The sequence below is a fragment of the Thunnus maccoyii genome, chromosome 17 (genome assembly GCF_910596095.1).
Source record: "Thunnus maccoyii chromosome 17, fThuMac1.1, whole genome shotgun sequence".
NCBI lineage: Eukaryota > Metazoa > Chordata > Actinopteri > Scombriformes > Scombridae > Thunnus > Thunnus maccoyii.
In genome coordinates, this window is record NC_056549.1 from 10876007 (window position 1) to 10892837 (window position 16831).

At 42.1% G+C, this 16831-nt stretch overlaps 1 protein-coding gene across 5 annotated transcripts in view; it reads right to left on the reverse strand.

The window, feature by feature from the left end:
• The window catches only part of LOC121882639 (kelch-like protein 29), a 218704-nt gene that overhangs the window by 6166 nt on the left and 195707 nt on the right, over window positions 1-16831 (reverse strand). For all 5 annotated transcript variants that reach the window (XM_042391010.1, XM_042391013.1, XM_042391011.1 and 2 more), the window contains one exon: window positions 4835-5028. In XM_042391010.1, the coding sequence (XP_042246944.1) occupies window positions 4835-5028 (194 nt within the window). The remainder of the gene's footprint in view (window positions 1-4834; window positions 5029-16831) is intronic.

Consider the following 16831-nt stretch of genomic DNA (forward strand, 5'->3'; position numbering starts at 1 on the left):
AAGGACAGCACACAAGTGAAAACACACACACACACACACACACACACACGGCTATGATGAAATTTGTGGCTGCTGTCTAAACAAACACCTTGTTGTTCCCTCACATCCTCTGCTATCTGATTCCTGCATCAACACAGCAGATATCTGATTTTATAAAACTGGAACACAACTGGAGGGATAACACACACATGCATACACACACACACACACACACACAAATATACTGTATATCACTAGTGACTCAATCAAACCAATACTGTGCACTGTACAGATCTAGATAAGACCGTTCTCTCTGATAGACTCCCAAACTGTGGACGTCATCACAAAGCCACAGCATTACGGCAACATGGAAATGTGCGGTCAGTCAGAGGCGGAGGGAGAACATAAACAAGGAATAAACAAGACATTCTCCTCCGAAAGACGGAGAACGAGGTGCTGGGTATCCTCTGCGGCTTCCTGTGTCCTACAGAAGAGAGCGAGGGAGCAGGAGGAAATAGGACAAAGAAGCTTCAGTTCTTGCTGCCAGAAGCTTAGATAAGATTACAACAAAGGTAATTGGAGCAGCAAAAAAAAAAAATGTTTTTTTTCACACAATGTCCTTTTATGTGGTGTGGGGAGAATAAGAGCAGCCTTTCGAAATGACAGGCCAAAGTATCAGGGGGAGCGAAAGAGGATGATGTACTTTAATTTAATATGATTGGGGGAGGGGGGGGGCATGTACAATTAGGTAGCTATGGAAACACCCCATCCTCTCCACCTATCTCATCTTGTCACTTTCCTCTTCCTTCATAATGGTGCTCTCAATTGCTGTACCTGTTTGACTGCTACGTCATTTGCGCGAGTAATTGTCCTTTGGTCAATTTCTCGATTGAGCGGTCTGGGCGCAACGCTGCTGCTCTCAGGTGCCTGGAGCCGACTAGTCGATGGCGACCCGTCTGTCAGTGGGGATTGCCTGCTGGATGAACACTTGAGGGAGCTGGTTGGAGTTTGGCGTGTGTGGATGTCCCAGATGTGTGATAGTAAGTAACTTTTATGAGTTTCTAAAGGGTAAATTCACTATTCACTATAAAATTCATTCAAATTCACTATACAATTATGAAAAGCCATATCTATTCCCTTAATGAACTAAGTGGTATATAGCACAGCAGACAGTTTTGGGTTTTCCACCCTAATATAATAAAGGTGAATGAAATTTTAAAAATTAATCAATATCTTTTCATTCATTCTTCCAGGATGAGTGTCCCTTTTACTGCATAGAACATGCTGTGAACAGTTTTGTAGGGATTATTTCTTCAGTAGAAATTAGTTAATAAAAGTAATAATAAAGAGTAATGTGTAGGGAGAGAAAAATAGCCCAGTACATGGCTCATGTATCCTTATGACATGAAAAAACAAGACTAAGAGTCTACAGCTATGCTAGCAGCTCTGTGAAGCTGTGCTTTGAGCCAAATGCTAACACCAGCATGCTAACAATGACATTGTTGTTAACCATGTAATGTTCACCATGTTCACCATCTTTGTCAAATGGTAGCATGTTCACATGCTACACAATCAGCACTAAACACAAGTCTTAAACCTGAGGCTGATGGATGAATGGATGAATGTCTTTAGTTTTGCTGGTATTTGGTCATAAACCAAAGTATTGGACAAATTGAAATTGTGACTTGAAAGTGATGCTGGATGATCTGTATCTTGTATGTAAAAATATATAATTGGAAAAAACATCAAAATCACATATTGTAAGAAGTTGAATTTGCTAAAATAAAGGAACCAACGGGGTGGATTTGAATGCAAATCAAACAAAATATTTTAAGAGGAGGCAAATTTTATGAATGGTTGTAGAAAATGTACTCATACGATGCTGCCATACTATGCTGCGGTATGAAAAGGAAGGACGAATAAAAGAGCTCTAGGGATTATCCATAGAAATGTCATTTTCAATGATATGAGCAACACAAAGTTACATTCACCTCCACTGTATGGGAGTAGAGGCAGAAATCTCAGAAACGTATCTGAAAACCTTGGCATTTGGGTGAACTGACCTTTTACAGGAAGCAATGGGGATTCATAAATAGTTTACTGTATATGAGGGGGCTCATTTGTCAGTCCATGTACTGCTCATCAGACAGATGTATTGAAGACAGAGGTGGATATAGATGAACTAAGCTGCAGAGACACCGTTGCATCTCAATAGACTTGTTGAAGGAACTATTTTTGGCACAAGTAATATTATTTTTCACTCTGCAAGAGATAGGAAGTCAGTCCTGATAAGTGTTTGTGAAACCCATTTGCAGTCCATGCGGGAGATGGTCCGTGCAGAGCGAAAACACACACACGCACACACACACACACACACACACACCCCACACATATGCGTACACATACACAGGCGCACAGTTGCAGAAAACGCACACAGCTGTATTTGTGTCAGTCGATAAGACAGTGCTGAGAGACCGCGAGAGACGGGAGGCGGGGAGGCGTACGGAGGGGGGAGACAGTGAGACAGAGAGCGAGTGGGGGTGAGAAAGAGAGAGAGAGAGAGAGAGAGAAAGAGAGAGATGAACAGAGAGATTAGAGAGGGAGAGCGATGGAGAGAGGCAGCGGGTTGATCGAGAAACACTCCCCATCGGCTCACTAAAATCATCGCCGGCCCAATTTCACAGGAAGCACTAAACCCGTCCATTATCTCCTGGCTCGTTGGCTGTCAGACACAGGCTCATCTACACCCTGACAGATGACGGTCTGTCTGTCTGTGTCTGTCATGCTCACACACACACACACACACATACACATACACATACACAGAGACAGAGACAGACAGCATGCACGCGCGCACACACACACGCTCACACGTAGAGTAACCTCCTGGCTCTTTACATAATTCATGTGCTGTGTACCTGTGCCCCTGGGGGATGTATGGTTGATATGAGGTAAGGAGAGCTTGTGTGTGTCTGCGTTTCCGTGTGCACGCGTGTGTGTGTGTGTGTGTTTCTCACTAGACTTTCTCTCATTTCTCCTCTGCCAGCTGCTCTTCCATCCCTTTAATACCATTCAGCTCTCGCCCCAAACACCCGCATTACATAATCATCATTTCGCTCACAGTAGTCTCACTCTGAAAAGGCACTAATAACAGAGAGCAAGTTTCTGGGCAACAGTGCTGAGGGAAGTGCCTCCGCGCTGGCGCTTTAATGACACAAGAACAACTTCTTGTCAGGAAACATTTGAATATAAATACATTTTTGACCCCATGTTTCTCTCTGATGCCTGCTGCTCCAAGTGCTGCCAGCAGCAACAGTATGCCACCGTTTCAGATATATTTTTTAAATGCAGCATTTGGACAACTCTTTGCCCTGAGAGTCCATCATCTGCCAAACATCTTAAACGGGGTAATCCAACATCAAATATAGAATTTGTATTTGTGAGGAAAATTAATTAAATGGATATAAACATAGTTGCAGTTGCAACACACTGAATTTAGTGAGTTTGGCTTAAATTTCACATGTGTGCAAAGCCAAACATGTGAAGCCAAATGACTCAGAGGATATGCTCAAATCAATAACAATCGTCCCTATGCACCTTTTAGGGATACTCCTTTTTGTGAAAAAAACCTGCTTGCGGATAAGATCTTTGCACTGAGAACACAGCTGACAGTGTTTTGAATCACGCAGAGTTGTACAATGTGTTTTTCCTGCTACCTTGGAGTTACAGCAGCTCGGTTTAAGTGTTTCTTCTGGTGTTGTGTCCTTCACAGGTCCCCGATGGCTCCGGCTGGAATGCGGCTGCAGGTTTGTGCGGTGAATAACTACAGAATTTAGCCAATAACATGTCAGAAGCTATAGTCAGACCCACCCGTCATCTCAGCTATGGTCTTCTCATTATAATGATAGAGCAATAACATGGCAAGAGGGGAGTAATGGGAAATACTGAGTAGGATGATAATAATGATAAGGAGAAAACAACAGGAATGGAAAAGGTCACAACCTGACCACTGCGTATTCTGTTGCCATGGGTGCAGGTTAACATTTTCACTGAAATAACTCTAAGATTGAATACTAAAATTCCTGTTGTAGAAGGTTTCAACTACAATTGTAGGTTGTCTTTAAATGGGAAGAACTATGAGATATCCTAACTTGAAATATTGCTTGTATCTTCACCTGAGCACTTCAGAGGCATTGATATAAAATCCAGAAACACTCCAAAATGCATATCGCAAGGGATTCCCTAAAAGTACCACGAATCACTCAAAAATGATTCGACCTCATACAGTCATCTACTGTACGACGATATGTTGCCGTCAAATGGCAATCGTTAGTTTATGATTTCAACAAGCAAGTCAAGTCAAGTACATCATATAGAAGGTGTTCAAGTGGGTAGAGTTGTGAGCACACTGTTGCTAGGCAACCAGGCAACCATAATGGGGCCCCAAAGACTCCTTGCTGCTTTCTAACGAGATTGCATGATGTCAGTGACTAAAGATTAAAGGAATGCATGTATATGAATGCTTATAGTGATGTTGCAATATGTGCCTTTTCCTGTTTTGGCATTACATTACTAATAAAAAGCAAACATTAATATTCATGTTTTTATGATGTCTTGAAGGAGAACAATTTAGCTAGTGGGTGGCATAATGAGGGAAAACAAACCACGCATTCAGGAAAATCAAACCACAATATAGCACACACAGGTTCAAAAAGTCCAACAACAGCAATGTCGAAATACAAAAGGTGATGGTAACCATTGCAACATGTCTCCTGAGGACATAACATCTCTACATTGTGTACAAGTACGTGTGAAAGAATATGACAAAGACTGTCGGCGTTGTCACCTGTCTTACCTATCATGGGCGATTCAATGAAACTCCAAGTGTTGCTCTGCGGTACGTAGGACTGCAGGACACCCGCCGAGCGGCCGGCCTCGTTCACACCCCCGAACACATACACCTTCCCTCCGCACACTGTGGCTGCCGCTGAGTGGACCGGCTTGGGCAGTGGAGTCACCGTTTCCCACTGGTTTGTGATAGTGTCATACCTGGAGAGAGGAAAAAAAGGAGTTTTTGAGATGTTTTTGCATTTGTGTGTACCGTTATTCAGTAACTGCAACCACAGATGAATTACAGGTCAAGGTTCAGACTTGACTGATAAGTAAAGTCACAACCACACTTCCATTAAAAGGGGCTATGATGGGGAGTCTCTGAATTACTTATGAAACCTCTAATGATTCATAAACTATTCCACCATTCTGCAGTCAGTCATTTACACCCACACACACACCAACTGTATACAGAAACACTCCAATTTTAAAGTTCCCATTGGTCTGAATTCACTGTGAAACGCTCGTTTTGGCTGCAGGGCTGACAGATATAATTAGCAGAATGCCTACACCACCAGGGAAGATGAAAAAGACCAACCATTACGTACAATGACAGCAATTAAAGCAATTACACAAAGCAACATATGTTGGGAGCTACAAGCCATTAGTCTCTAGAGTTGGGCTGTGTGTCAGCGCTGAGCTTTGGACCTTTCTCACTGAGCCCTCTTTGGCAGAGACTTCAACGCCGAGCCTAAAACTCAGCCGACCCGAACTGGCACAAACAGACGCAGCCAGATGAAAGGGCCTGACACAATGGGCTGCACGAGAACAAGACACTGGCTTATGGGATTGTGCCCTTGTCAGAGGTTGAGGGGGTGTATGTGTCTATATGTATATTTGTTAAATTTGCATTTCTGTTTGGTGTGTGTGCTTTATTTGCGTGTGTTTAGACATGTTTGTGTGTGTATGTTTTTTGCCCCGTGGCTCCATTAGCGCAGTGTGTTAGCTGTGTAATCCCGTGTCCATGGGCCACTGATCAAAGCAGCCGTGCCGACAGCCTTCCAGCTGGAGTAGGCCTCATTAAAGAGCCGCAAACGGATCCAGGATTCGTGATTAAAACACACATCCATTCAGACTAAAGCAAGCTTTCTTAATCAAGGTTGTCTCTTTGTTATGAAAGAAAAACACCTTTACATGGAAATCTGTATTCACCGTCCCCCAGGACAACAAACTTTGAACTTCAAACACTTGAGAGATGCTTTATTGCTCAGAGGAACAGACTCCTAAACTGTCACTAACAGCTAACTGAGGTCAATGACATTCATTGGGCGTTTTGCCTAATTTTAGACAGTGCACAGGTTGTCTTCTTCCTTTACTTTTATTTTTTCATCTGACACACCCTTCTTAGACGTACAGGTGTGCAAAAAAATTTTTTTTTCAATGCATGGGTGCTTTACTGTCGCAACTCCTGTGGCATTTGAAGTCAGGCTGAATTTAAAAGACACCTGGAAGCGGTGGTTGCATCCACCTTCCTGTGAGAAGGCCGCTAGATAACGTGCTAGCGGAGACAGGTGAATTAGCCTTTGGGAATATTCTCTTTGGGGGTCTGATAATGTCCTTGGCAACAGCTGCTGAGGGGAGGGGTTTAAATCGACAGCCGCAGTCTGAGAAAGTGGTGACACGGGAGACACTCTGGGAAAGGTGGACTCGAAACGAGTGCCAATTAGCACTGTTTAAACAGGGACACACACACACACACACACACACACCAGCATCAGGTTGAGTAACTGAGCCCTGCTGAGATGGAAGATGTAATTACCCCTCCGACCACATCGGGGGAGGTTCATAAATTTAAGGGTCTGACGCCGCTGACTGATGCTGATTGCAGATAGACAACAGACCAACAGGACCACTACAAACAGTGAATCATGATGAGAAAAGATAAAAGAAAAATACCTGAAAGACTTCATTCTGTATGTAAACACAACAGACTGTTACAATTAGCTGGAAAATAGGAGAGGTTGTGAATCTCTATTTTTTTTCCATCTTTCATGTCGGCATACTACTCAGATCCTCAAACATGGCTTCAAATCTTTAGTTTTTCTTAAGATCTTCATGTTATGTGTGACTAAATAAGCAACAAGTTAAAGCTGCACACTTTCAGAGGCAGACATTTCCATTAGGAGTTGGTGGAAACCAAAACAGAGCTAAATGGCAAGTGGATATTGAACTTACATTTATCAACATTTTAAGGTTATGTATGTAATATGTCGATATTTTCTTTGCAGTTTTTTTGTGCTGCCCTGGAGTGACAATACCCAAAACAATTATTGCAGCATTAAAAGTAGAATAAAACATCCTTATTCATACATTTAACACTCAAAAACTAAAGCTGATCTTGCAGGACTTTGTTAAATTCTGATTGGTGCATAGAAATACCAGACTTCATCTTTTTTCCAACATCCCACCCACAGAAAAAAACACAAACACAGAAATATCTGATGTGAAATAACCGGTGTTTGGCAGTTAATAGTGTGTTCTTGTAAGACCCCATCTCTTTTAGTAAGAAGCGGATCTAGAAAATAGGTTTTCGAGGGCCATTAATGTAAACATGGCACAGCTATCATCCAGTAAAAAGGGTCTGGAGTTTTGATAAAGAGGAACACATGCAGGTCAGAAGAAACTCAGCATCTCAGACAATCTCAGAGGTCACGAATTTGATTGAATTCATTACACGTGTGATTCACCATCAAGCATTTAATGTGAACCGTGACATTAGGACTGACACTAAAAAGATTCTCTGAGTGGGTGTATATGGTTTGATTGTATCTCCAAGGCAGAGGAGATGGAGGGAGGAGAGAGACAGAGGAAAAAAAAAACACTGAGTTCATTCCAAAAACAAAGACTATATGTCTCTTTTTCTTTCCTCTGAAGCTCTTGTCAGACAGCAAAGGCAGACAGAGCTTTTCCACTGGCACTAAGACACTGTAGGAGTTTATCCATCACCATGTTGCGCTGCGTCGATTGCTTTTTTTAAAAAGTGTTTATACACAAAGACTGATCACTGCATGAAGCCATGTAATCGGCTGTAGCTCCTGACAGGGCTTGTTTCATCATGCAGGGACAATCATCTTGAAAATGCGGCTGCGGGGTTACAACAAAACCAACAATGTAGCATTGTGTTCTTTTATGTTGGGAGAGAGACGAAAAGAAAGACAGATAGGAAGGGTGGAGAGAGAGATTGTGAATAAAAGAAAGAGGCAAGACTTTCAACTAGATCTTCCTCTGAATATGTAATCTGGATAAAGGAAAAAACGTGGTAATGCTTGCAGCACGCACTGCGACTGATGTGTCAACAAATCAGAATCATAATTCGATGTCAGCCAGGTGTAAAAGCGATCCACGCGGTGTGATTTTGTTGGCAAAAGAGTACCACAGAATGTCTGCCTGGCTTTTGTTCTCTACTGACCCATCTGGATAAGAGGCATGATATTTGATAACAACAGGTGAAATTGGGACTGTTGCTGTGGAAATGCACAGTCATACCTGCCATGTTTGTTTATGTTGACAGCGGATGCATTTACCCTCTCCCCACCTGCTTGCCTGCTCTGCGTAGTGCACATGACTAATTATATCCAACTGCAATATGTCTATCTGCAAACTATGAGTAAAGAACATAAATACTAAGTGTTAAATAGAAGCGTGGGAGTGGACTGTGCATCATCATCTGAAAGGTATATCCACATGAAGATTTCATATTTGATGGTGGGTGATGTCTGGGTCAGAATGCTGCAGCGTTCAATCTTACAAGACCTAGAGCAGAGCACAAGTAACCCAAGTTTTAGCATTTCTACACATGGGTAGCTGTGGAGTAGATGTCAGGACTTTAATGACCTCAGTTAAGGCACTTGTGGAATTGGCTCTTAACTATTTTTCTGACGTGCTCACTCCATATGAGCCCGAGATCCTCTGGTAGGTGTTTGTTAGCTAAGCTCTTTATTATTGAAGCTAGGAGAGCTTTGTATGAAATAAAAAGCCAATTTTGAAAAAAACAAGTTCAGAAAAAACTACAAAGAGCATAATTTGGTATATCCCCCCATGTCCAAATTAAAGAGAAAGCGGTTACATTGTAGAGCTATTTAATTCAATTGCATCTAAAAATAAATAATCTGGATGAATGCCAAATACGGAGTGAGTCACCTTGAACTGGAGATCAAAACAGAATTTATACAAGCACTTGCTAATCTGTCAGACAATCAGGTACTAGCCCTGACTGAAACCTGGATCCGTCAACACTGCCACACCAGCTGCAATCTTTGTTGACTCCACTTTCTCAAACACACCCTGTTGTGTTGGGTGCAGAGGCGGGCTGGGGGTCCTCATTTCCAAAGGCTGGAAATTCACTAAGGTTTCTCCACTAAGCAACAACTCCTCCTTTGAATACCATACAATCAGTGTAACTACTCCCACTGAGCTGTTTGCGGTTGTCATATACCGCCCACCAGGGTGTCAACTGGGGAACTTTGTAGGCGAGCTAGACATGTTACTCTCAGCCATTCCTGATGATGACACACCACTAATTGTCATGCAAGACATGAATATCCATACTGACAAAACCCAAGCAGCTGACTTCCTGTCACTTCTGTCCTCATTTGACCTCAAACGAGTCTCCATCCCCTCCCACACACAAAGCGGGCAATGCTCTTGATCTGATTTTGACTCAGAAATGCTCCACAGCAAATCCGACTGTCACGCCCAACATCTGTCTGACCACTTCTTTATTCAATTCACGATCTCCTTACCAGAACATCCTGCATGTTCCTCCGCAATTGGTCTCCTTCCGCCGAAACATCTGGTCCCTCACACCGACTCAACTTTCCAATGAGGTCTTGGCTATCATGCCTCCTCATAATGAATTCTCCTCACTCCCTGTCAATGAGGCTGCAGACACACTCTGTTCAACACTAGCCTCCTCTCTTAAGAATTTTTGTCCTCTAACATCCAAAACTGATTGCAATAACCCCCGTAGTCCATGGCTCGATGAAGTCATTAGAGAGCAAAGGGCGGAGCTCAGGGCAGCATAGAGACAATGGTGTAAATCCAGAGAGCCCACTGACCTTGGTGACTATCAGGATCTCCTAGTATCATTCTCCTCCAGTTTAAAAACACCAAAGGCCACTTACTATCAGAACAAGATATGTGGCTCCACAGATGCCTACTCCTCCTCCTCCTCCTCCGCCCTCCACTCTGCTCGCTGCAGACATGTTTCGCTTCATTCTTTACTGATAAGGTCTCTGCTATCAGTAACCAGTTCTCTTTGCTTGGTCAACTCAGTCTGTAGCTGCCAGTTAACAGGGCCACACTCTCCTCATTCTCCCCTCTGACTGAGGAGGAAGACTCCAAACTTATAGTGGACTCTCGTCCCACTACCTGTCTGCTTGACCCAATACCATCCAACCTGCGACAGACCATTTCCCCTGCACTTAACCCTGCAGTCACACACATCATCAAGTCCTCGCTTACAACGGGTGTGTTCCCCACCGCATTTAAGCAAGCTCTGGTCACCCTGCTGCTCAAAAAAGCTATACCCAGCCCAGCCCAGGTTGAACCACAAAGTCTCAGCTTGGATCTCGTCATGCCTTACCGATATCTCGGCATCGATGGAAGAACGCCACATTCAACTTAACTTCTCTAAGACTAAGCTCCTCATCATCCCAGCCAGTCCCTCTATACAACAACAGATCAGTATACAGCTCGAATCAACCCAACTCATGCCCGCAAAGTCTGCCCAAAACTTGAGGTGTCATTATTGATGACCAGCTAACCTTTAAGGTTCATGTGGCCTCAATTGCTCGGTGGTATCGATTTACCCTCTACAACATCCAATCCAATCCAATCCACTTTATTTATATAGCACGATTTTAACAAACACAAGGTTTCCAAAGTGCTGCAGAGCAAGATTCATTAGGAAGATCAAACCCTACCTGTCCAAGCATGCAGCACAACTCCTGGTACAGGCTCTTATAATATCATTGACTACTGTAACTTCTTACTGGGAAGCCTCCCCACATATATGTTCAAACCTCTGCAGATGATCCAGAACGCAGTGGCACGACTGGTCTTCAACCAGCCCAAAACAGCATATGCCACCCCGCTGTTCATATCCCTCCACTGGCTCCCAGTTGCTACCCGCATCAAATTAAAAACCCTAACGCTCGCTTACAAAACAGCAACTAAAACTGCTCCCGTCTACCTGAACTCCCTCATTCAGGTCTCTCCCTCCTGCTCACTACGCTCTGCCAATGAAAGGCACCTGGACTAAATTACCACCACAACAGGGCCCTAAGTCGCTAGCCAGACTCTTCTCTTCTGTAGTTCCCCAGTGGTGGAACGAGTTACCAAACTCCACCTGATCAACAGAGTCCCTCTCAATCTTTAAGAAAAGGCTAAAGACCCAGCTCTTTGCATACACCTCCACACTTGATGGACTGGGGAAAAAAATCTGCTTCTATGCTTTCTTTGCACTACATCCTATCAGACTAAAACTTAACTTTATGGCACTTACTCGAGTTGTTCTCTCCTGACTAGATCCATGCTTGTGTTGTATCAACTCTCAGATGTAAGTTACTTTGGATAAAAGCTAAATTAAATTGTAAATTATAATTGTAGATCAAAAGCAATATGAAATTATGGCTCCTTCAGGTTTTATGACACTACTGGATGATGAGGATTGGGGGAGGACAGGAAGACCACATGACTATCAGCTTTGTTTGTTACATACTGCAACACACCAAGACAGACAGATAGCAAATAACACACATCTGTTTGAATAATATCCATGTAATGTGTATAATGTATAAGATATGTGTGGTATGAAATTAACATTTATAGAGCCTCTGACCTGCCTGTATTTGTAAAATCAAACTGGATGTAAATTTTATGAACATATCACTAGACAAGATATGTATTGATTTTCTAATACATCAAAACTCAAAGACAAGCTGCTCTTTTCTCTAAAATCCTTTTCTGTTCTCAAAAAACAGGAACATGAGACATGTTCATAGCTTCACCAGCTATGAATATGTCTTTCAGTGATGACGTCATTACAGACAAGCTCAGAAAATGCAGCGTATAAGCATATAAGCAGATATTGCCCCCTGGGCCGTCATTTTGTAACACTGGCTAGGAAACATACATATATATATCTGAGTCACAGACCATGAAAACGAATGGATGCAGTAAACTGTCAGCCGTAATGCAGCCTTCTATTGGATTTGCTCGGTGGCATTACACATCTAAAAGCCTGTGTATGTGTGTGCCGTCTTGTTTTTATAGCAGCCTTGATGCAACAGCATCAAGTTGAAACTGTTGGTCTCAAAGGTAATGACTTTGGATAATTTACAAGTTGTTCACCAGTTCCTGCCTCTTAAAGCTGACCACATACTCTCCATCTTTCGAACATGACCTACACTGTAAATAGACTAGCTGTCTGTCTCTCCCTCTAACCAATACACACAAATGATGCAACCTAATCATGCAGAAGGCACCCAAGGCATCTCAATCGATTCACTAAAATGGTTACCTGCAGGAGAGTGTGGATGAAGAACCTCGCTTTTCTCTATACCCCTGTCTCTCTCATTCACAGACAAACATGTGATAAACTATAATAGATGGGGCTGCCAGTCTCTGAGATACTGACATGTATCCTTTTCCCCTGAGATACAAACTACCGCATGAGTAACGAGAGTGGGGAGTTAGAGGGAGGAAAGAAAAAAAACGCTCCGATAACAAAACCACTCAAGCTCTATACATCTCAACGCTGACAAAAAGATCCATTAAGAGGCAGAAGGAGTGCATCATGTTGCAGTTACATCCATACTGGAAAGCCATGTAAACACCAACTGCTTAACAATACAGTGTCCCTCACACTAGCTATTATAAGCCTTGAGATTTAAATAGCTAGTAGTGGAAGATGACGCACTAACAGGAAAGAAAGACCTGTATTTATGCAAGTTGTTAATGCTTATACAGCACAGGTCCACAACAACACTGTAACCTTTAAAAACTGAGCAAGCGCACTGGAATGCAATGGAAGCTATGCGTTTATTGCCTGGAGAGAGGAGCTGATGCTCTAGATTCTATCGAGCAGCAACGCATGCCCTTAAGTTACAAATTCACATTAATCCCTGCAACACCCACACTATATCTCTCTCACTCACACGAGCACTATCTCTGTGTCTCTCGCATTCTCTTCATGCTGCCCACACGCACCCTCAGGTACACGTGCACACTTCAGCATATTAGCTGTGTGGTTAAATTTGCGTTGTTTGCCAAATAAATTTGCCAGTTTGCAACCAAATAAGAGTGTTGCTTTGGTTTTTTAACACCACAGCTGACTTGAAATTTCCACACAGATTTGTTTACTTCACTGATGCACCATTGCCTGCGATTGATCAACAACATCACTGAATTTCATCACTTTTTATCCATGCTAGCAGTGTGGCTCAAGACGACAATGTTGAATAATCAGTCGATCCACCACTTTGGTCCAGACTGAAATATATTAACAACCATTGGATTGATTGCCAGTTTTCCTCTAGCGCCATCATTATGTTGATATTTTTGGTTTTAAGTAAAATGTCTTTAAAACTCTTGGATGGACTGCCTTCAAATCTGATACAGATACCCATGTATAATACTAATGACTATGGTAATGACCTGACTTTTCCTCTAGCCACCATTTCTGGTTTGTCTCAACAACCATGGAATTTCCATGGAATTTGGTTAATGTCCACCTCAAGATGAAGTGTAATAGCTTCGGGAGATCCCCTAACTTTTCATCTAGTTCATCATCAGGTAAAAATTTTAATTTGTCGAATACTTTGGCTTATACACAAACAACTGCAAAACTAATGACATTCCCATCAGCCTCAGCTGTACTTCATGTTCAGTGCTCATTAGGGAAATGTTCACATGCCAACATGGTCAACTAAGATGGTGAACATGGTAAATATTACCTTACCTGCTATAAATGAGCATGTTAGGATGCTTATGTTAGCATTTATCTCAGCCTCACAGAGCATCTAGCATGGCTGTGGACTCTTTGTCTTGTTAACTGTTGATGAATCTATATGAGGCTCTACTTACTGCATTTAAAGTGTAGGATGTGAATTAAGTAACTGTACAACTATAAAGATGTGGACTATCCACCCCAACCCATCTGATATTGTGTGTTATTACCGGTATATATACTGTACAGACATTTGAATGCAGTGCCATGTTTGGCAGTAGTTTCATATGGTTTCTATACCTGCCATCCTTACAGGCACAGGACGAGAGGGAGAGTCCTGTGTATGTGAATGAATCAATCCCTTATCATAGACCCTCTGTTTTCCGTCAGAAGTAATGAACTGAGAGGTTGTGATTTGGCTTGAGGAAAACAGGGCTACTGTGAATCAGCTCCAGCCTGGAGGGCATTTAAAACAATTTGCACACAGATACAGGCATCATTTGCTTACATTAACATTTTTCATGTTCGCCAAGAATGTTCATTAGTAGCTAGGTGGGGGAAATCTCAACAGCATGACATAAACTACTCTATAGAGTCCCGGTTAGAAATAAAAATGCTGTTGAAATTGAAAGACGAACTTTCATTTTAAACCAAATGTAACCGCTCGTTTGTGTTTTGCATGTGGCTGTTTTGACAAAGGAAGCTGCTGATAGTGACACTGGATGTTCATTTAAAATCATCCAACTGTGACATTTTGTTTCTTTGCATATTTGCTTGTATCTCATCCAAAATGTTTTCCTCACACCTGGGCAAGATCACCGTGTGGACGAGGATGACAGGAGGAAAAGGGGTAGAGAAGGAAAAAACTGTTAGGAAAAAAAAAAAGGGGGTAAAGAAGAGGAAACAAAACCAGGAAAGGAGAATGGGGATAATACCTTTTTTGCATTAATTTGAATGTCTATCAAACCAGGCAACAGATAAAGGCACATGAAGGTGAACAGAGAGAACATCCATTTTGTAGAGGAGGAGGAGGAGTGAGAGTCTATCTGTGTTGTGTCAGCTGCCATCTGTGTGTCAGAGCACATCACAGAATGTGTGAGGCCTGTGCCCACACCTCCACCATCACCCTGCTGTCTGTTGGGCACCAACACTCACACATACAACAAACCACCATCGTCACTCTTTTTCTCTGACTCACACTCTTTTCGTTATATTTTGCCTACACTTGGAAACACGCACACATACAGCGCACAGTTGCTTTTTTTTTCCAGTCAAAGGTTGATGGGTGACATCTTTAAATACAGTCTACGGTGGGTGGGTTTTCAAAATTGTTCCCTGTTTTAAAGGTGCAGCGCGTTCTCGTCTGCTGAGGCTATTGTTGGTAAAAAAAAATCTGTATCTCAGTCTTTTCTACGGCGATTTTCTGCCACTATGATTGTTGAACTTCTTTATTTCTGAAGGCCTGAAACCAAAACAATGATTACCATTGTTTTTTTTTTTTATAGCTGAAAAATGTCTTGCACTCAAAGTCCATTCTAGCTGCACTAGAATTATCTCTCAGAGACTGGACACTTATCTTTGAAATAAAAAATACACTGCTGAGAACCAAAACGGTCCCAGAAATGGAGTCATTATTTAGCTTTTTTTTTGTTTTGTTTTTTAAAGACATTGTAATGTGATGCTATGTTGTTCTTAAGAGACATGAATAATTCTAATTACAGCCTGGGTTGTAGTTTTTGGTGCATGAAGATATACATTTGGTTACAGTAAAAAGGTATATTGTAGGTTTAGCAGCAATCGTGGAGTAGCACTGGAGATTATTTTATCAACATTTAATTTAAAACACAATTTGGCTGTTATACTGATGTTTTTGGACATACAGAGGTCCTTAAGTGATGCAGGTGAAGCAGGAGGAACACGCACAAACTCACCTTTTGCTACGCTCTATTTCACAAACGACAGCTTTCCGCAAATTGTCAGGGATGAAAACAAGAACAGCAGCTTTGTGACAATTAATCTGCACTCGTTTGTATGCACCTCTGTTGCCCCTGTTGATTTTCTCTGCATGTGACAGCTGTTTGTAACCGAGGCTCCCTCACTCTGGGTTTGCTAATCAATGTCTGACAGTGAAATCTACTGAGTCTTACTTTGCAGAGGAACGGTGCATCAGTGCTGAGAAATGTACATCTTTGGGTATTCCCATCCTATAGAAAGCACATCTTTTCGCTGACATCCTTGCAGCTTTATCTGGGGAACTGTGAGGAAAGCATAACAGCAGTTGCTCTTCGTTTTAACACATGACACGAATGACTGGTGGTGCACTCTCCTAGGCTCCTGTTGGCATCAGCCTCAAAACTAAACAGCAAGAAAAATGCATTCCCATGCTTTGTTTCTTGGACTGGGTTATACCTGCTATTTTCAGAGCCATTACTATGTTTGTGAGCAAAGTCCCTCCTAAGTTCTTAGTAGCTACAATTTTCAAACTAGTGATTTACTAAATCGAGTTGCACCTGTGAGGGAAATTACACATACAACACATATAATCCAGTTCGAATATCTTTTATTGCACATGTCTGCTTATACAGTATATTTTCACTATGTAATCATGTTTAATTCTCACTGTTTGATTATTCTGGATCTTAAACATGTGCTCTTTGACTTAGAGAGCTTTTGATGTGAAAGACGTCTTAGTCACTGAGAGTGTGAATAAAGAATAAATGATTCAGAAAAGCCAAGGCTAAAGGTGCAGAGAAGAATGTGTGAGAAGGTGTCCAGTCTGCTGCTCAAAGGCCTCTCAGCAGCTGAAAGAAGCTCCCCGGGAAAAAGAAACATAAGTTACAGACAATTGATGAGCTGTAGTTTTTAATTACTTCTGAGAGTAACGTAATGCTTTGTAGCTTTCGTACCAGCTGGCTATACATCATGTGTTTCACTCTGCCTCTTCGCTCTTTGTCTAAACACAGACACTGAGGCCCTGTGCACGCGTATTAAAGTGTGACAGTACTGTAAGAG